Source organism: Lagopus leucura, unplaced genomic scaffold (assembly GCF_019238085.1).
Source record: "Lagopus leucura isolate 7727_CA_CO unplaced genomic scaffold, USGS_WTPT01 Super-Scaffold_100033, whole genome shotgun sequence".
Taxonomy (NCBI): Eukaryota; Metazoa; Chordata; class Aves; order Galliformes; family Phasianidae; genus Lagopus; species Lagopus leucura.
The window spans coordinates 3,357,147-3,379,686 of NW_024962282.1; the positions used below are offsets into that span (position 1 = coordinate 3,357,147).

The window sequence follows — 22,540 nt, forward strand, 5'->3', positions numbered from 1 at the left end:
ATCTTTTAAGAATCCTACTTCAAGAAATCATCATTTATTTCTACAGGCATAGTTTGGTCCTTATAGTCTGCAATAAACTACAAATGAGGATGGGGAATGGAGCTCAAGTGGAGTTACCAAAAGCCAACCCAATTTTTAGATGGAGTTGATTATTCTACTAAATATGTTACAATATCAAAAATAAAGGTTGAATTATCCTCAGTAGTACAGATTATTCACCAGAGTGTAAGCAGTGCATAAATGTCCTTCCACTGAATTTTTGCTGCTGCTAGCAACATGTTTCTGCTTATCTAAAAGTAATAGCAACAGACTTTGGAATGCATTGAGTAGAAAGAACATAATTTCAATCCATAATTCCTCTGCATACGAGTTTGAAACAGACCACTACAGAGGGGCTAAACATACTTCTGTCTCCAGAATTGGCTGGGTACAAGGTGTCTTGAGAGGGCATAGTCAAGCACAAGGAGTTAAAAGCCTTTTCCATACCTACTGTATGAAAACTCTCTTGATCTCTTCTTGTAATGTGAAGTATTCCAAACTGCCAGAAGCCAGTCTTAAACTTAAAAAACTTCAAATTGAAATCTCTGCATAAATCACACTAAAATACCCATTAAGGTCAACCATTCCCTTAGAAGGTCTGTTTTGTATGGATGCTCATTTTCTAGCTTTTCTTCATGTGAAACATAGTCCCTTTATTAAAACTTGGAGAAGAAGGTTATTAATCTTCCCTCAAAGCATTATCTATGACTGATGAAATAACAGCATCTATACATAGATATAGGTGGACTTACCTGATGCACACAGTCCAAGAACTGCAAGAAAATAGGTGCAAATCCACTACCCTGACAATTTAGAGACAAATTACTTCTTTGACTGAATTTATGACCAAAAGAGAGCCATTCTTTTTCCACCAGCATTCGGAAGCCTTCAAGTGTTCTATAGAAGGGATCGCTGAGTAACTGTACCAGAGATACTACCTAGATCACAAAACAGGACATATTATGTTAAGAATGACATAAGTTAAAATGAAACCACTTTATGTAACTTACATAAATATTCCATCATATGCTTCCAGTTCAAAGGAACAAAAGCCTTCATATAAATTCAATTAAAGTACTTTACCAGGTAGGCTACATATTTTTATAACACAATACAAATATGATCTCACATGAAAGAGCCTTAATTAAATTGGGTCTTAATGATAATCATAAAAGCCAATCCTGTGCAACTAAAGAATTCAGAAATCATGAAAATGCTTAACAATTTTGAATTACATTATTAATAAAACCACTTTTATTAATAAAATAAACAATAGAAAATAATAATAATTAATAAAATACTATTTATAAAATAGTACTGGCTACTTCAGCAAAGAAAGCATTAAAGAATTGATCCTAAGGATGACTCTACAGCTTTGGTAGTGTTGCCAAACTATCGTCCTCGCCAGACAACTTCAGCCTGTTCTTGTAGACAGCATCTCTGAAGATGTTAAAACACAGCACAGACATCTCCCACCTCCAGCTATGTATGTGCCTTTCTCTATTCTTCACTGTTTGACAATGATTCCAAGATTATTACATTCCCTTATGATTTTGTTTACCGAGGATCAGGATGCTGGCTTTACACGATGTTTTTATTTACTAGAATTATTGTCATCTATGTTTATCTTCTGGATTATGAAGTTATGAACACAGTGCACATTAAGTGAGCTATCAATTGTGTAATTTATAGCATATTTCACAAAATTATCTGTTCCAGTAATCTGTCCTTGTAACAGGTGTATTACTGTCACTTTCACACGGTTGGTTTTCTCTCTGTATGTGTTCCATTTCTGGAAAGCAAATAACAAAGAAGGAATTCCTCTCCTTCCCTTCTGTGTTAAAGTGTACTGTGCTTAAAAAGGTAAATAACCTGTAGTGACAACTTTCAGCTTTCATTCTTACATATGATCAGGTACTGAAACTCAGATCTTGTAGATAAGCCCTAGAATTCTAAGTCCAACAGGGCCTCTGGAACATTTTAATGAACTCTTCTGTGAAGTAAATTGCAAACACAAGAATTCATATATTCCAGTCCCTTCTTTGTTGCCACAACAGAGTTTTATTACTCTTACATCAAATTATCAGTCTCACACGTAAAAAAGTCTTGCCCAGTGTTTTTCTTACTATTTAATTATTTCAAGTTTTAATAACAGCTTACTTGTGCAGTAATATCCCAGCCATCTTCCAAACAGACCATAACAGAAGAACCATTTTCTAGGAGCTCTGAGATGATGACACCCAACTGCATTATCCTGTGAAGCTACATAATATTACAAATTGAAGAATGAGAGAAATGTCTAGATATTATCAATAAATGCAATCTCTTCATATTTAATATTAAACTTGTATAATGAAATCTACATATATAGTATAGATAAATTATTGATAAAACAGACCAGAAAACTAAAAAACAATCTCAGAACTACACAAAACCATGCAAATATTTGAGATAGGAACCATTACAACCAATGAACACTGCAATAAATAGTTGTCATAAAAAGGAGCATGGCAACAACTCAGTTGATAGATTTATGGCAGAGAAATTCCACCCTGGGATTAACACTACAGTCTTTTCCTGTGAAAAGTTATGGTCACATAAAGTCACTCAATACTTTGATGGGGGAACAAATGTAAGATACATAGAAGAAAATATTTCTAATGTTCATTCTCTTGGAAGTCGGAAATTAATGAAAAAAGAAAAGCAAGAACATTCTATTATCTGGAAACACTTTCAGATAGATTAAATCTTTTTTCTCACACTGTTTTTGGTCAGACTGGCTAAAACGTGTGAAAAGAGGACAGGTTCATTATTTGCATTCTGATAAATGCTATTTAGTGGTATTAAAATTCTATAAGCAGATGAGTTAGTAATTTCTCTGGGAAAGGTTATATACTTGAACGAGATTTAAAACATATTGGTTATAAGCAAATTGAAATAATTAAGTGAATTTGAATGTTTTTACCTTACAGAGAAGTGTTCACATCATTACTATTAAAACGAGAACCTACAGTGTTTCTACCATATCTTTCATACTTTGAATGCATTCTTGGTAAGTAACATAATATCCTATATGTAGGCAGTAATTTTTTTCCCTTTTTTATAGTAGAATCAAACTGCTCTTTCCAGTGCACTGAATACAATCCAATAGCAACATAGAAAATATGAAAGCCTAAGGAAAGGGAGAAAGCAAAAATGGCAAAAGACATCTAAGACCATTTATGCACGGAAAAAAGTAAGTTCACATGAAAGAAAATCAGTATTAAACTCAGTTTAACTCAATATTAAATTGGAGATAATAAGAAAAAAGATCAAGAAGAAACACTAGAAATAGGATGGATTTTTACTTTGTTAATAAAAATAATAACACCCCAATCCTATGAACATCACCATGAAAACTTAACAGAAGACATTTAACAACTCTGAATATTCACACAGTCATTACTAGAAACTAAAAGTGAACTATTTTCTTGAAATTTTTAATAGGAAAAGACTATTTATAAAAAGCATAATGCACTGAAAATCAAATCGTTCATTTATTGTTCTATGCTTTCACAGGCAATAGACTAGAAGAAAGACTATTTTTTTGCTGTCCTTAAGGAAAGAAATTGCTACGCAATCTGGTTACAAAGACTCAATATAAAGAAAGAGAAGAACACTATTTTTTATTAGTAGTACTCAGAATATACTTTGAATTTCTTCCATATTCAAATCCTCATAAAGAACTATTTAGCCTACACAGTGTTAAAACCAATATGGCACAACTCCTGTTACCTAGAGAGGAACGATACAACAAAAAGAAGTTTCCAGATGACAGATCTATGTCCGTTCACAGGATTAGCAGAAAATGGGAAAACTCAGTCATAAATCAAGTTTATTGCATAAGTCACCTACCCTGGAATTTTCACCACAGAAATGTCGTGGTAATGAATCACAGTTAGTACTGTCATCTAATCTTGAGCAAAGACTTACACTGTTACTTTTCCTCTCAAATACACTTGAGTGTATCTCCAATGTGATAACCTCTTCTTAATCTCTGCGCTGCTATAGAGACGTGCCTATTTCATCACAGTGATATTCATTTCGTCTATCTACACCTATTAGCTTGCTCAATTGCTCTGTGACTGGAAATGTTCACATGGTGGGGTCATCATGACCTTATGTCTCCAGACTTCTCCCTTTCATTGACAAAGCAGGGGTCAGACATTTCAATGATCAGCTCCTATGTTCCGTAAGGAAAGACCATACCTTAAATGTGAGGAGTCAAGTTATTCCTTGCAATGAAGCATGTTCCAGCCAGAAGTACATTTTATGATGCATAATTACTGAGATCACTAAATTACCTGCATGTATTCTGCCTATTCTGTTTTCAAAGACTATTTGCTGTTGAGGAGTATTTATGCAGCAAAACGTGGTAATTCAAGGTAGGAACATATATTAAGGGTAGCATATCAACTTTAAAATCAAAGGTGCATTTATTGTCTGTTATTTTTTCTAATTTTTGTAATACATAGAATAAGAAAAAAACTGTTAAAAAAACCAAGACCATAAATAAAAATGATCATCTCTACTTGTTTATATGTTCCATATAGAGAGACAGTCTATATAAACAATGCTATAAAAATTACCTCCCACATCTGTAAATGTTATGGTAGCATTAAAATTAACACCTGTGTAATGACAGAATTGATAGCATGCAAAGTAATTACAAAGAGCAAAGAACAGCTGTTTAAAATACAACAGTTCTCTGTCAGAAGAGTCTTAAATTTATTTGGTGCAAGCAGTACTGCATGTAGAAGTACCTGTCATATAAATTACCTGTGGGAACCATTCTGACTCCCCAAGAGCTTTCAGGAATGTTGCCTCAGAATCTGTAGGAATAGTGCTGGGAACACAAGCTCTCAACAGCTTTTTAAAGCTTGCCTTTGTCTGTCGGATATCACTGAATTCAACAGGAACAAATTCACAATTCAAAGCAAAATCAAGTTTGAAGCCCTGTGTGAGAAGGACAACAGCAGATGCAATTTAAAAGTATACTTGTCAGCACAAGTCTTGTCAAATCTCCAAGTCTTGCCAACTTCGTTGTTAAATACTTCAAATCCTAATTCAAATTCGAGTAGTTCAGCAGGACAAATTCTAGTAGTTCAGTAACACATAAAAAAAATGTAACTTTCAAACCAAAAAAGAACCCTCATAACTGCAAATAACGTGATTCATTTCAGCAGTCACTGCAAAGTGAGGCATTTGCTGATTTAAAGCACCTATTTCAACTCAGAATAGCATTCAGGGAATACCTGATGCAATTTCCACGATTTATGTGTGGTTTTCCTAGCTGAATTTCTCATGTTTCACTCTACTTCACGGAAGCCCTGCTTTGCCAGAACCCTCTGAGGCTTATAGTTAAAAAAGATATCATGCAATGATGAAAAATTGATATGAGAAGACCTGACTGAAGATTTCAGTAAGAACATTCACTTGGAAATCAGATGTAAATGGCAATCCAAAAGAACAGAAAACTTCTGTTGGAAAATAAACTGCTTTCTTAGTAAGAGCAATTTATTCTAATAATGGTGAATTATGCTTAATCTGGAAATTTCTGTTTTGTCTCTTATATTATTATGCTGCGTCATACGAAGTTAGGATGCTTCATTTAGGTACTTAGTAGGGTACCTCTGTAAATTACTGGTATGTTAATTATATTATAAGTCATTGAATTTCAAATTAAATATGAATAAAATACCTAATAAAAAGAACCATTTTAATGTACTGTCTGATGAAAGAAAAAAAGGAAAATGAATTTACCAATCAGTTGTAGCAGATGAAATAAAAGTGATACAAAGTGATATGCTATGATACATATGCAATATAATTTAGAGTAAAATAAGATATAAAAAGATTTCAAAGTACAGAAGAAAATTAGACAGTCTGTAGAAAATTTTAGCATTTTGATTTATTGTTCTGATACAGCACGGTTCTTCCATCTCCAGAAATAACATAAATTCAGAAAGAACTGAATACTGATACATTTACCTAGCAATTACTGCTTTTCTATACTATATATTTCACAAAATGCATTGGATGTTGTCTGTGTTCGTACTTGGAAAAAAAAAAAAAGTGTTTTTTTCAATTTTTAAATGTAGAGATTAAAAAAAAAATCTGTAAATATAAAAAAATAGATGTAAAGACTTCATATAGGGGACACGTGTTTTCTGTTTCTTAAACAATTGCATCCAAAATATTAGAATTTATAAAAAAGTTCAAAAAGATATACAGAACTGCAGACACTGTGGACTTCTTCATGTAAGCAAATCCAGATGGGCAGACTTGTGAGTTAGTCTTACTCACATCAGTTTGGTTTCATGTGAGTTTAAGCACTACCCACAGTAACAATGCTTTCCTGACTAACTGCTTTTCCTCACTAATAAAATTCCATTTGCTTCATAATATATTCCAATACATGAGGAAAAACTATAAATAAGTCTGGATTTTGTTTCCCAAACTAGACATCATAGTGAGATCACTCAGCTGAAAATCAGATGAGCAGCTGAATGATAGTATGCATTTAAGTGCATTTAACTGTGGCTCTGCAAGCAGGATCATATAGATAGAGAACTGTAACTGCCCTGGAATAATTCTGAAGAGCCTCTGAAAGGGGTAACTGGCAGGGTCCTTATCTCAGCAGCTAAACTTAACAGAGCTAAAGTCTGCTGCTGCTTCTTCCTGCTAAGCCAATAATGTTGAAACAGTGAAGACAAAGCGATTTTCAAATAGGAAGGTGTTGCTGGACATTTTGTTGCCTTGCAAAACATTTCCTTCCTAGTTATGTATTTTCCAGTTTGAAAATACTTTATCTTGTAGGAAAGCCATTCCATTCCTCTCATTATATTACACATCTTCGTATCTCTTAGAGCACTTTGTGAAAAGTGACAAGCAGGACTCTAGTGACAGAACTTACATGAGTTTGTACCTGTTGTATAGCTCTTTAAAAAAATATAGTAAGTTTTTATTCACATTAACTTTGCTGTATTATGTAACTGCAAAGTATGATTTCTAACCCCCAGCATGTTTTAGGGCATTAATTGTTACTATTTGTATAGCAATACAGATCACAGCAAAATGGAACTAAAAGGTGAACACGTCCGTGTTGAGAACACTACCTAAAATAGCCATGAAAGTTTACACCTTAAGAAGTGTTATCCATCCATCTTATCTAGAATACCGTTTGTTAAAATAAGTTAGGGTTATCAAAATCAAGCCAAATGAAAACTATGTAAAGAAAAATAAAACTGCCATTACCCGTAACTGAGATTTTTCTCCAAATATATACAGGGCTGCTTGACGTCTCAAAAGCTGACTTTGCAAAAAAGTGCTACTGTAGGAAGTGGCATTATCTTTCCCTGCAAGTCTTGCACCAACATCAATGAATGGAGTCTGAGCGTTGATAAATCGGTTGCTTGAACGAAGACTGGCCCATACACCTTCATTAAGACAAAAAATACTTTAGAAACAATTTGTATAAGGCAAGAGATGCTAATTATTAATGCATACGCAACAACATAATTTAGAAAGCACAGTGTTTAAACACGTCACTCACATTCATCATAGGATGCAATGAATGACATGCACTTGAAAGAAATCATACCAAAAATAGCCAAAATCATCCTACTGGACTGTCATTCTAATCAAACAATGCTTTCTACTGTAGAGAAATTGGTAAGTGATAACATAAGCCACAGTTAGCAAGAAACTAATTACATGAAAATGAAATTGCTGGGTATTTTTCAGAAGTACAGACAAAAAATTCTCCTATTTCCTTGTTATTTTCCTTATTATTTTGAATGTCCAACTATATTATATAATCACGTCCCTCAAAAATGGAGATACTATCACTTAAAATACCCTTCTTTCTAGAATACGTGTTCCCTTCACCATACACAATCTAGTAACAAGCTCAGTAACCTATTATAATGGAAAACAAATATACAATGATACATCTGCCCTTCAGCTAGAGTGATTAAAATGTAGAATGCCATGGTTTTTCATTTTACCATGTCTAATGGTTCATTAAAAATAGAAATGAATGTAAGGTACTTCCTTACATTGAAAAATCATGTTATTTACAACTGTATTGTAGCAGATGTGATTACAGTACAGTTGTCAGAGCAGAGAGAAGGTTGTCTACCTAGAAGATCACAGTTCTACAGTTTTATTCTGGCACTAAGATCTCTATTACTCCGGCAGCAGGGCATGGTATAGAAGTCTCACAGATTAGGAACAGTGTGATCTTGAATACACATAAGGAACAGCGGAGTGGGACATGGAACCACAGGTTTGCATCTGAAAGCAGCACAGCTGCATTTGAATGGCATTGTGTTAACCTAATAAGCTCAGCCTCTCAACATTTTAGGTTGCATATTGTTGCTGATGCAGCTACATGATTATTTCCAGAGGGAATTCCTATGACACAGATGTGCTCTGATCTCTTTATGCTTCCATAAGTTCTGTGATTTCAACTTCAGATAAAGTAGTAACAAACCAGACTGTCAAGGCCTACTGAGCCTCACAAGAAGAGATCAGTAGGTATTTTCTGGATTTTGTATGACCGTTTTTGCAAGTCCAATGTGATATGTGCAAGGTTCTGCATTTTAAGAATAACTCTACACAGTAATCACAGTAATACATTTTAGTTTGTCTGCCTGACTGGCTCCCAGTATCAGATGTGATCAAATGAATAGGATTAACTAAGGATGACTGGTTAGAAACTTAAGAATTGGTTAATAGTTCTGAACAGTTTCAATCTCAGGAACACCCAATTTTATAAAACACCTCACATAGTAGTGCGTTTACTGCAAAGTTTTGTTCCACTGGACTAAAACAATCAACAGAAAGAAGATTTTATCACACTAACAGAATTCACAGCAAGCATTTAATAAAAGAATTAAGGTCCTGTTCATCTGATTTGAAAAAACATTAGTTCCAGCAGACAGTGCATACATTTCTAACATTCTACCAATGCCTGTAGCACAACAAAAACAACAAAACTAGCTACAAATACATACAGATGAACATATATACCACTGATGGATAACTATTTTCTAACTTTGCCTAGTATGCCATTTTTTGTTACCATCATCTAGTTTTCATTTTATTTAGTCTTTCATTTTCATTATATTATCATAAGTTCCTAATTTGGCATAATCAATTTTTCCCTGGTTAGGAAAAATACCAATAATTCTGGAAAGGAAGTTCACTGATTGGGTAATGGTATTTGTTAAATGTTCTACTTAAGCAGTAGGAGTATTAAATTCTTTTTTGCTGCTCTTTTGTTTTTGCACAGAAAAACGTTCTTTTGGAAGAACTTAAAAATTGTACGTTCTTTTGCATGAGATCATAATATTACTAAGTCATAAAATACTGAAGTGTGTGGCTATTAACCGTCTTTTCATCATGCATTCAATGTCCAAAAGAAACCAAAAAACCCAAAACATAACAAAACCATAACGTAAAAATCTGATAAGCCTAAAAACCCTCAAAGTTTGTTAATGCTTTTAGAGTTAAGGTTCTGTGACAGTATTTCTTTAGCATATATTAAAATATAGTAGTGGTTATGGACACAGTAAATAAGAATGTGCATCCAGGACACAGAGTACAGTACCTTGATGGACTCTTCCCTTAGTTGCTGATTTGGGATTGGAATGAGTGAAACATTTATCTCTGTACCCAAGCACTGGCAGATAAACAGTAAAGACAGAAGGAGGAGGAATGGAATGCACATTGCAGCAAGGCACATTGCAGCAAGACACATTGCAGGAGAAAAGAAAAGGGTTACGTATTAATTTCCAAAGATCTAGTACATACTGGATTCCTTTACAGTACATTATACATCAGATAGTACACATCTTAGTCATCACAAGACAAAACATCAGTCAAGATAGAAAACCAGCATAAAGTGGGAAGGAAGGATCTGTTTATCAAAAAGGAGTATTTTTCATTGCAATTGCAGTGGTTTTAAACACATAACACAGCCATCAGGTGGTTTTTTAATAATCTATAATAAAGCGGATACTCAATAATTACATAATTCAGCTGAATCCTTTATTGAAAGCTTCCCACCAGCTGAAATAGCTTAATTAAAAATCCCGCACTGCAGAGCACCTTCTAAAAGCTGTTTCAGTCTATTGTAAGTAGGTAACTTAAAGGACCTTAAAATCAAATTGGAATGTAAGATGTTAGTTCTATACACCTACACAAATTCTTAAAGGACTGTGTAAGACCATATAATTTAGAGAACTTCTAGTATCTATCAGACAAAAAAATCCCCCCCACATCCCTTGCATAAATACTCATATTCAGTGGAAATCTTATCAGAGCATACAAGGATCTTTTTGGCTTTAAAGCCACGTCTACGTGGTCAACTTCCTTTTATATAAATGTTCTATTAAAACATACTCAAAGACAACATATCCTGCTTTTAAAACAAATGACTGAGTCTATATTTATTCATTATAAACATCCTAGTATTTTCCAGCAAATCATTCAGATAAAGCATTTTAGTCTATTAATTACACACCAGTGCCAGGTAACAATTGTTCCTCTTTAGAACCACACTATTGTTATCAAGTAATGTAAGGAAAGGTATACAGTTTTGAGTAAAGTTCTGACTTTCATGAAGGATATTAACAAGCTGCTTGCTATGATAAAGTAATTAGCTCTTCTCACTGCTTTTGTTTTGTTTTTTATTTGGTGATGAGCATTTGGTGGCATTTTTTTGTTTATTTGTTTGTTGCTTTTTGAGTTATTCTGAGGAATACAAAGAAGAATCACTTTAGACTGTCTGCATAAAACAAGTTTGTTCCCATAACTTCACATGCACAGTGTAAGTAACTTGCAAAAGCAGCAAAAATTTCACTTATTTGAGATGAGCAATTTTAGGTTTAATATTTAGCTTGTACTGTATAGTTTCCTCTTAAATAATTCTATTAGCTAACCTAAAAAAAAAACCCTCATGTTTGCTTCTGTACAGGAAAATATTCCCTTTCCTTTTCTTGTCATTTTCTCACCCTCACTAGAGCTCCCACTGTCCTTGTTAAGCATTCTTATGTTTCAGCAAAGTACTCCTGCTAAACTGTGAACAGACTGCAGATACTGGTCTATAGTTACATCTTTGGGATACACAGAGCAGGTGTGGCATTAGTCCAGCAAGATATAAGGTGACTTTCCTGCCCTTGTCCTGATTACTGCTGAAATCTAGCCAAGAGACAATCTCCAACAAAAAAACATCTGACTTGAGACTCCTTTTCCCTCACTGAGAAGCTCACCGTGCCACATTAACAACAAACTCTAATCCCAGAAACAGGTAATTTCAGTAATCCTTTCTGTCTTTTTTTCATCTGGGGCATCTTCATGGGTTCTCACTGGCACTTTGCTGTTGGCACTTCTGCCTTAACGTGAGGAAAGGGAAAACAACCAAACATCTGCTGTCAGCTACCCAACATTTTCACTATTACATTATTGACAGAAGCAGTGCACAGCCACCGATTTCTCTAACAATTCCAGACACTACTAAGCTCCTCTCTGGTTCCCAGGCATTTTACCTATTTGATTACTATCTCTCTGTTTTTTCACCTCCATGAACTCTAGTAGATTCATAAAGGAAGAAAAGCAACTTTTATATATGTAAAAATACTTCTTCAGTAGCCTTCAGCTCTAACAAATACATAATGTACCTAGGGAATTCACCACACTGATTTAGGTACGTAAGTGCACAAAGATGATCATAAATTCATCAGACTAGAAAAGCAGCTGGAAATCACAGGAGGAGTTTCCTGTAAAAATGACACCTTCCCAAAGAAGGCACAGCAGTGTAACTCCTTCCTTTACTTAAATTGTCTAGATTATTTGTAACTTGCTGAAGTGTCAGCTAACCTTCAGTCAAATGCCAGGCTGCTACAAATTACAGAATTGTAGGTTCTAAAGTCCATTCACTTCGAATGTAAAATGTGTCTTTTTAGGTCATACAATTCAAGTAAATTAAAACTATGGATAAATCACAAGGTATTTAAAAATGTAACTCCTGAGTGATTATTTTTCCACTAATTTCCATCATGAAATGAAACCTTTATTTCAATGGTAAGTGAAGGACTAAAACAAAAATTAGATACTTATATCATATTATGGATTGAGGCTAATCTGTAATTTCTGTTTTGTTGTTTCATAATGTAATAAATTTGTAAGCAGTTAATTACTTTTAATTTCACTAACATTTTGTTATCACTTATTATTTCAAATAACAAAGGTGCTAAGACTATGAGCTAGTCTTACTAACCTCCTCGAGCAAAGCTATTGGATAGATTTACATCCAAATGTCCTGGCACTACCTGCTTAAACACAGTAGACATTCTTGAAGCCCTCCTTTCAGTGCCTAAAGTCAGCCAAAAAAAGAATAGAAGATTAAAAACACTACAGTGTTACTCAGACTAAACTTAATATAAATGATGAAAACATTTTTTTCCACCCTTAATACAGATAATTCTTGCCAATTTTCTACTTCTGATACATTTTTTTAAGACAGATGTATACACTGGCAACAGAATGAAGATGTTAGATACAAATAAGCAATCAACATATTTTATAATACATGAAGCAAAGCATCCACACTTTGGAAACAGTGTCATTTCACAAGAGAAGCCACTGTTTGGGTCTATTACACAAATTTCCACCAATTGGATATGGCAAGACAGGCACAATTTCAAGTTGCATTCTTTTCTTTTTAAGACTGTGGGGATACTTTCACATAAACCTTATCAAGTTTCATCATATAATAATTGAAATAAAATATTTACCTAAGTAATGTCTTTTGAAAGGGTTTTCATTGCAAGTAAAGTTCTATGCAGAAATGGCATTAAAATACTACATGTAACACATGAAAATGCCCATATGCCTCCCATTGCTGTTGTAGTACTTTTCTTTATGTAGAATCCAACATTGCAATCTTTTATTTTCTAATTATGTAGTATAAAAATAGATACAGAGTATAAAAATAAAAATATATAAAAATATAAAAAATAGAGTAGCATTCCACAGTCTCTTCAGGGTGGCTGTCTCTTATTCCATAGAGTTTTCAAGATGTTTAGTTTGTTATATAGCACATTGAAGTGCATTTTTGTCTTATGTTATATATAAAGAAATTGTTTCATGTGATAATGTAAAAAAAACAACCCACCAATTTGGAGAGTTGTTACATCTTGATATTCTGAAGGACTGAGGCTGCGAATCACTTACTGTCAGATTAAGAATATAGAAGAATACTTTGGGAAAATTTAAAAACATCCTTTACAAATAGAGAACACATTCACTAAAATGAAGAGTGAATAAACTACCTGAGAAGTGTAGCAATAAAAGAAACAACAGAATTCATATGAGACAAATTGAACTAACACCAAATCCGAGAAGATTCCCTTCTCACTTTTTGACTTAACACAAAAACAGTACACAAAACAATTTTACCTGGTGACAGAGCAATTGTTGGTCTAACAGTGAGAGTATTACTGCTATTCATTTTGCAGTGGACGGATATCACATTCAGTAAGGCTTGAAGGTATTTTTCCTGTTCTATACTGCTTGAAGATTCTAATGAAGCAGGAGCTAAATAGAGTCACAGGAAGAATGGAATACATTAAAATACATATACATTTATAAGTACACAGAATAGAAAAAGAAAACGCTTACTAAAACAGTTCATTGAAAATTCATGGTTTGTTCATCGTACGTTCAAAAAGCCATTTCTTTGATAACAAAGAATGCCCAGATGTTCATCACCTGGCTGTAGAGCACACCCAGCAATGTTGTCTTGCATTCCACTTCACAAAGCTAAGCTTCTAAAAGAGTCTGTTACCCTGTGGTAACCATTTAAAACATTCATCATTCAGCAATGGTCAACAAAAACAGAATGAAACTTTTTCTTCCCCCTCAGAATAAAGAGCAACATTTGTACATTTGTGATACGGCTCAGTAAATGTCAGCCTTAAAAAAAAAAAAAAGTGTAGTGAACAGGCAGAACAGTTTTTTCTATGAAAATAAGTGAAAATCAGACAGTAAAGGCAGGTTATTTAACCACAAGTGGAGGTTCTTCAAGATTTGTTGCCTACCCACTCAAAGTACACTTGTATTAAAAACCATCACTGTTTATGCTTTTACTGCATTATAGATATAAGTGGGCACAACCCTTGCTTGTATCAAGAAAGCTCTTCTCTTAAACAGTGCTTCTACCTACAACAAACAGAAGTGGTCTTCCTACACGGCAGAAGACCAACACTTGGTATTTAGGTGTAGAATGTCATGCTTGGAACTACAGCACTGCAGCACTCTGCAAATTAATTTCCAAAACAGGTAAAGTGGAATTCAGAAACCACTCTACAAGTTTAAAGGAACTTCTGAAAAGACCAGTATATTCTCTATGCCATATTCAGACATCTGTTAATAATTTTTTATGAACAGAAGTTAGAAAAATACAATTCTGTTGCATATGGTTCAGTTCCATAGAACAATTCACTACCGTGCCTAGTTTCTCCAGAAAATAAATTCTGGGCTTCTAATAAAAACAATTGATCTCAATTGCCTTTTAAAGATGAAAAACTGCTTAACATACAATGTAACAGAAGGCCATAAACATTAATTTGCAGCAGGTCCATTTCATTTCTGTCAGTCAATCCAGAACTGCTGGATAAAAAATCTTCTACAGAATCTCTGCTAAGGAAGGTATGTACCTACCAACTTGAATTTAAGATTATCTTTGTTGTCTTAGGTTGTGTTACAGTGCATTTTCAGTACAGACCCTGCATTGTACACAACTCCTGCTGAAGCAAATACATTCACCTGCGCATAACTATCCCTAGTGATCAGTTTCTCAAAATGTTTTATTTCACCAAGCTTCAACTTCATTAAAAATAAGTATCCTATAAACATTTTTTATTACCCTCACAGTAACATCCTGAGGAGTCTCCAATTCTTCTTTTAAAGGAAGTGGAAACTAACATCTGACATATCAGACACTGTGTCAAACAGACTGCTTCCTAACATACTACCAGAAATATGAGGGTGACATGCTAAAAAAAAACTATGTAAAATTAAAAAGAGAAAACTGCAAAAAAAACAAAAACAAAAACAAAAACCAACAAGACTACAGATAAGAAATGCACTAAAAGAGACTGTGATCTTGTTTTGGAAGACTCTTCCACACTCATGCACACAGAAATTTAACCTACTGCAGAGAATACGGAAGTATTTGTCTTTATATAACTTGCAGACTATCTCTGCAAAATTGTTGCAATTGAGTCTATTTATGCCAGGTTAAAGATGGCTGGCCAGTTTTTTTTTTACCTAAGACTATCAGTAAAGAGCCAGCTGATAAGACCAGCATTTGAATTATCATGCTTCAGATTCACATCTGAAGCCTGTGGAGTGACTGGCAAAGCTCAAGTGTGGCAATTACTACTTTACTACTGGTAGTACTTCACTGGCACATTTTAAGAATCTTTTCAAGATAAAAAAAAAAGTATTATATAAAACTCAGTGTATTACCTTTCAATTAAAATACATTCAGGCAGACCAGAAAAGAGATGCGCTAAATCAAAGCTACACTACTGAATGTTTGGACTAGTGATTCAAAAGTTAACATTAACAGCCAGTCAAGACATTGACTGAAGGGGAAAAAAAAAAAAAAGTTTTTCTTGTAATATCTCTGAGATTTTGTGATTTTTAAGGTGAATTTGATACACACAAAAAAAGATGCAGCTAAATACTGTGTCAGACAATAACTGTTCTTCAAAAATAATGAAAATGATGATTTCACAAAGATATTTAAAAAAGCAAAATTTCACCTGAAGGACTTTGTAAATCAAGCTATCTTATGTCATGAGTCTTCAATCTACCTATATCCAACTTGCACTTATTTGCATAGCATGCTTGTTAAGTTTTTGAAAATTTCCCTAAGGCAAACTATACAATACATAACAAATTCACTTTTGGAATGAAATTAACTCCCAAGCAACCATCAGCATAAGACACAGAAATTCAGGCAGTCACAAGAATTGTCCTTCATATTGCAGGTTAATGATGAAAGTTGACTCATGCCCTTTCCAAAACTAAATTTGCCCGAATATGCTATATTCTTCTGAAAATTTAACCAGTCTGACAAATATTTAATTAATAAAAAGACCCAAAGAGAATCTTTCAGATCTATGCTTTACAAAAGAAAGATAAAAATAAAACTAATATCACACTGAAAGACATCAGAAAACCTAATGGATAACGTTTATTCTAGTATTTTATATAATAGTTAATGGTATCCTGGGCTTCATCAGAAAAGGGGTGGCCAGCAAGGACAGGGAGGTGATTGTCCCCCTCTACTCTGCTCTCGTGAGGCCCCATCTGCAGTACTGTGTCCAGCCCTGGAGCCCCAAGTACAAGAAAGACAGGGAGCTGTTGGAGAGGGTCCAGAGGAGAGCCACAAAGATGATCAGGGGACTGGAGCACCTCCCCTACAAAGACAGGCTGAGGGAGCTGGGCTTGTTCAGCCTGGAGAAAAGAAGGCTGTGGGTTGACCTCACTGCAGCCTTTCAGTGCCTAAAGGGAGCCTACAAACAGGAGGGGAATCAACTCTTTGAAAGAGTAGATAACCGCAGGACAAGGGGAAATGGTTTTAAGTTGAGGGAGGGAAGTTTTAGGTTGGATGTCAGGAGGAAATTCTTTACAGAGAGAGTGGTGAGGTGCTGGAACAGCTGCCCAGAGAGCCTGTGGATGCCCCATCCCTGGAGGTGTTCAAGGCCAGGTTGGATGGGGCCCTGGGCAGCCTGGTCTGGCATGAAATGGGGAGGTTGGATGCTCTGCATGTGGCAAGGGGGTTGGAGATTCATGATCCTTGAGGTCCCTTCCAACCCTGGCCATTCTGTGATTCTGTAATTAAAATTTACTACATACACTCATTAGATCTAACAGGCAGACAGAGAATTATTAGAAAATAAGATACTTTATTCTCTGAGACACTGCATTTGGCAGGCGGCAGCTTTTACTGAAGACTATCTAGTTTATACATAATCTCTGTTTAGCTTTCAACTGACATTTTCGAACTACCTTCATACTATTCATGGTCTGATTTTTGACATACGTTATACTGTACTATTACAGTATCAGAAAAACATCCATATCCTGGGACTTTTGATTAAATCATCTCCCTGATTTCCTCCAGGAATAAATAAACTAATAAAAATTTCTCAATATATACATATATATATGCACACAAACGTTGTTTAGTTTAGAAATATATATATATAAATAAAACCTGGCTGCATCAGCTCACCTGTAGTATGTGTGTTTTGGGATTTGAAGAGGCCAACAACACCTTTGCCATGAAAGCCCCCAGATCTAAGTAGAAGAGAACTGTTTTTGGTGTTTTTCCAACACACCACTGGTAGGCGATTGTGACGGTAACAGCGAGCAACTCTCTGCAAACTGCTGTCTTGAACAGACTGAGGTACTACCAGAAGCCCAGGGTAACTGTATTGACAAGTGGAAAAGAAAAAAACCACAACAACAATTAAATCTGCTCTCAAATTTGTAAGCAATTAAAAAAAAAATCCTATAATTTCAGGCCGAACGTATCTAGATTGCTCCAAAAGTAATGCCTCCTACATTTATATGGAAACTGCAACAGATACATTGACACTACTTGACAGAGAAAATTCTCAGCTACCAAGTACCATTTTTTCAACATAGTCACCACCATTAGCTATATGTTTTCATTAGCCAAAAACAACAGCCTTCATGACACTCTTGTAACAACCTGGACCAGTGGAGATGACCCACTGTCATTGTCATCACTGCTGAAGCACACCACCTACCACCTCACTGTGCTCACACCACCTTTATTTCCAAACGCTTGTCTGAATTGGTAAACTTACCTTCTGCAAAGTGAATACATTCTGTTCAGTGCAGTTATTCTCAAGTATTCCATTTTTGAGCGAGAAGTATTACTACTGATGGTCCCTAGTCCCAAACGTTGATAGTCTCTGAAACAGGCTCTTTCTACCAACTGCTCCATTGTTGACTTCTCCGATGCTTTTAGGGTACCACTTGTGTGCAGCTCACTGTCATCTGAAACTGAAGTTGAAGATCTTTGAGTTCACTATTGCAAACGTCAGCAGTTGCAAAAAACAATGCTGTTTTCTGAACTTATTATTAGTTTGTCTTATTGTTAATGATTAATAAATATAAACTACAGCTTACAGGAATTATAAGCAACAAAATAATACTTCAGTCAAGAAACTTAAATTCCTCTCACAGCTACCTACTGCCCTAACAGTCAGCATGGCTGACACCTCGCTCATGTTAAAATTCCAGAAAAAGGTCTCCTGTACGATCGCTTGAACAGACTGAGGCAGTATTTCCTGCACTAGTATATTTATTCAAACAAGCCAAACTCAACAACAGCAGTACAAAGATGTACAAGAGACAGATGTCCCTCAGACATAATTAAAAATGAGCACAAATTCATGAAACATCCAAGATAAAATTGATTTCCTAATTCTTCTAAACTGTCTTCAAAAGATAAAACAACCTTTTTAAAGCTTGGTTAAAATAAAAATATTTCTTTCACGAGTAGGTGAATGTTGGCTTCTTAATGCTTCGGTTTCAATGTTGAACAGCAACTTTCTTCAGCCATGCACATCAGTTTCATATTCCAAAGCAGAAAAACCTCTAATCATGAGATAAAAACCATGCCACAAGTTCAAACTACAATGAAATTCAAGTCAAGCAAGGTCTTCGTACAAAATCTGCCACCTGCCTGTTGTCAACACTTCACTATTTCCAAATACTGAAAGCAGATTTACTGTCTGCAGTAGATATCAGTTGCTATCATTTCATCTCAAGCATTAAAGTATGCACATCTGAGAGGAAGCATTTCTTTAACAATTTGGCACTGAGAAGTACATAAGATTTAAACTTTAAACAGGACTTTATAAAATTGAAAATTAAAATTATGATAACACCAGATAACATTCAGAATTTACAGAAGTACATTTTAGATACCTCTGTTTTTTGTGCATATTATCATAAAAGCTACCTGAATAACTTTATTGTCCTCATGGTGCATCGTGCAAAAACAACTATTCCCTATTTGAGCTAAATAATCAAGACTTCAATGCTATGGATATCTCCTCTTTTTCTATATTTTCATATTTGTCCTGAAGAAGAAGAAAGACGTTACAAAGTATGTAAAACTATGAAGTGCACTCGGAGAAAAGAATTAAACAAGATTTTGAAATAATTTTATTTTAGGGAATACAGAAGCTCGGTATTTAAAAGTTCTGAATGCTGTATTGTCTTAGATAAAACTAGGGTGCATTTTTCAATTTTTTTCCCCCCAAAATGCTCTTTTGTGAAATGAAAGCAGCTAGGTTGGATATTACAATTTACAAACCATTTCCCTGTAGGTGTAAAAAGCTAGAGATTATAAGATTTCATATCAGGGTTGTTAACTTGAAAAGGGAAGATGCTGTTCTATCTCAAGTTCTAAATGCCTTTTGTCTTCATTTAATTTTGAAAACATGAGGAAGAGACCCTTTATTTTACTCTTTTTGAGATATGACTGATTGTATAAGCAATACTTTACAGATGGCCTCCTATTTTCTGGAATATATTACTATGATCACCCACAGAAAACAGATTTTAGTAATAGTGTCATTCAAAACTCTCAGAAAATATAAAGATTAGGAGGCAATGGAGGGGGGAAAAACCCAGGTGTTCATTAGCAATAATTTTTATCTAGAGTGCCCAATTCTGGAAATGAAACTGAAATTATATGTGGACTAGTTAAAGACAATCTAGAGAAGAGAGATGAAGATACTCAGAATTCTATGAAGTCTGACTGAGAAGAACTATAGATAATATCCAGAAAAGAAAAGAGAAAGGAAACATTATAATATTCCAAAAAACTGCAATTCAAATTAAGGCAGTCATCCCTTTTACATGTACATATTCACAGAATAAAAAGTGAATGATATAAAATGTGTCAAGGAGAAGTTTAGGTCAGAACATCAGAAAGTTGCTTGCTTTCCTCCAGCATTAAGGGTGGTTAAAGCATCAGAATATATAGCCTGGAGTTATGGAATCTTCATCTTTGAAAGCTAAGAAAAAGTTAGGTAAGCATTTATGAAGAACATGTTGCTCCTGCCTTGGATCAGAAAGATGGTCCTTCTGACCCCATCTTTAATCCTTCTTTTTACAAGACAATGCATCACCTGCTGCAGACAGCTCTGTTTGTTTCACTGTTGGTATAGTTGCATAATTCCCTAAACTTCAGTTTTTAAGGCTTGCAAACACAGAGGAATTTGCAGCAATCAATACAAAACAAATTGCACTGATTAACAGAAAATTTTCTATGGCTATTTGTACTTTGTCTGAAATGAGGAGGACTACAGCTCGAATGACAGTGCAGTGCAGGGAAAAAAAGCAAGCTGTCAGACTTTAATAGCCTTACACATACCTAGTCACAGCATCTGGAAAGCAGCAGGTAGGAAGCCTCGCAATTTATCTTTTTGTATTTTTGCCAGGTGAGGGGAAGAATAAACTGTCATTAATAGTTACATGCTCACAGAAGAATATAGTTGTTTCGTACACAGGCAATGCAGAAACTCTTAGGATTTCTTCATTGTCATGAGAAGTACGAACATACAGGCTTGCTTATACTTGGTCTCTCTGAGTGATGGACACAAAATCACACCCAGGACAGGCTTAGTTTGCAGAATTCCTTCTGAGCTGAAGATTCCACAACATTAGAACACATAGTAACTCAGTACTTAAGGAAGAGGCTGGAAATTCAATTAAGAATGTAACTTCTCAGCTGTGTAAAGACATTCTGTATTTCATAACCTTTCTTTTTCCTGCCTTTTTTTCTACCATATTTATCTGGAATGAAAGAAGAGGACCAGTATTTTTCAGCTTTCCTGGAATGGCCCTTTTTACTCTGGGAGAGAACAGAGAATGTGCAGCAACATAGCTTGGTGTCAGACAACTTTTATTTATCTGTACATAAATCATGTAAGTCACCTTGACCTCTGACCAAATATCCGGAAGGTAAATTTGGTTTGTTTGATGTTTCATAAACACTTCATTATCTGAAATGCTACTTTTTTTTTTTCTTTTTTAAAGAAAGAATGGTACGACAAAACAATACCTGTTAATGTACAGGAGAATCTGGCTCCCTCTAGTGGCTTATTATAAATTAGCACTGGTCCAGATAAGGATATACTGACAGCAGCACATGGTAGGAAAAGAAGTATTTGGAAGAAAGTCAAAGTCCACACCATTGCGCTATACAAAGTGTCCAAATCACTTTCTAACTTATCTCCCCAATTCCTTCCAACCAAAGTTTGGAAAAATGGTATTTTCAGTCATTAAGTCTTCAGCTGTCTTCAGAAATCACTGATCACTTCCACATAGACAAAATTTGTCCATAAAATACTTCCAGTTCCTTGAACCTCGCCAATTACTGCTTTCTCATTACAGACAAAGCAATGTCAGGCTTTCTAAGGATATTATGTGAAAATAGTTTGGCAATTAGAAAAAAAGCCTCTTTTGCTTTACCACTGAATGAAGACAGCTTCCTCTTTCACCCTGTATGTTCAGTCGTCACAAAACGTTTAATCAGTGCACTGTTTGAAACCTTTCACCTTCCTGTCCAGGAAGACTGCAATTTCTTCTTGAAGATACTACTCACCTAACATATTGAAATTGAAGCGTGACAGGATAGACATATCAACAAAAATGGAAATTGTTTTACTATTACCAGAGACATCATCATCTTCATTCCACCCTGGACGATTCCCTCTTTCTTCCATTATTGTGCCCGTCTTCTTCTTTAACAAATACTGGCGACCAATTGTCATCTTCCCAGCACGTTTTGCTCCTTTCACAATGCTTTTTGAGAAGGTACTATAAATTCATAGAAAAAAAAAATCTTTTAATAGATAGATATGTTCTTCTCAATAGCATGTATAGATTTTTACGACAAACTTCTTTACTCAAAGAAAACACATTTCTATTTCTTGTTTTACATCAAAATAAAAACCAACAGAAAAATGACTTCCTATGCCAACTTTTAAATGCTATTTTTATTACTTCGAGAGCAATTTATGCCTATTACGTGTAATATAATGAATAGGCAGCCATAATATCTGTTCAGGTATTCATATTTTGCTAGCAATGTAACAGATCTATGAAACTGACAGCGTGAGGCAAGAAAGACAGAAATTACCTTAAAGTTTTAAGTTTCTATGACTAGCTTGGGATTCTACTTCTATATGTCTGCAATGCAATAATCAACATAGAATCACTGAAAGTACCACTTTCAGGGGTACTAAACAATGATCAGTCTAGTCTAGTAAAAATTAATGTATAACATGAAATTTAAGAGAGGACCCAAAGCTGAAACTCTAGATGATAA

The 22,540-nt window shown here is 34.7% G+C and overlaps 1 protein-coding gene across 9 annotated transcripts in view; it reads right to left on the reverse strand.

Annotated features, from left to right (window-relative positions):
- Positions 1-22,540, reverse strand: part of SBF2 (SET binding factor 2) — a 237,207-nt gene that overhangs the window by 24,365 nt on the left and 190,302 nt on the right. For 2 of the 9 annotated variants that reach the window (XM_042881903.1, XM_042881902.1), the window contains exons 25-34: positions 21,815-22,029; positions 17,997-18,195; positions 17,396-17,592; positions 13,546-13,683; positions 12,365-12,460; positions 9,695-9,766; positions 7,336-7,517; positions 4,858-5,034; positions 2,200-2,301; positions 792-977 (exon numbers count right to left, since the gene is read on the reverse strand). In XM_042881903.1, coding sequence (XP_042737837.1) covers positions 792-977; positions 2,200-2,301; positions 4,858-5,034; positions 7,336-7,517; positions 9,695-9,766; positions 12,365-12,460; positions 13,546-13,683; positions 17,396-17,592; positions 17,997-18,195; positions 21,815-22,029 — 1,564 coding nt within the window. The remainder of the gene's footprint in view (positions 1-791; positions 978-2,199; positions 2,302-4,857; positions 5,035-7,335; positions 7,518-9,694; positions 9,767-12,364; positions 12,461-13,545; positions 13,684-17,395; positions 17,593-17,996; positions 18,196-21,814; positions 22,030-22,540) is intronic. The other 7 variants (XM_042881905.1, XM_042881904.1, XM_042881907.1 and 4 more) reach the window with 7 other exon arrangements.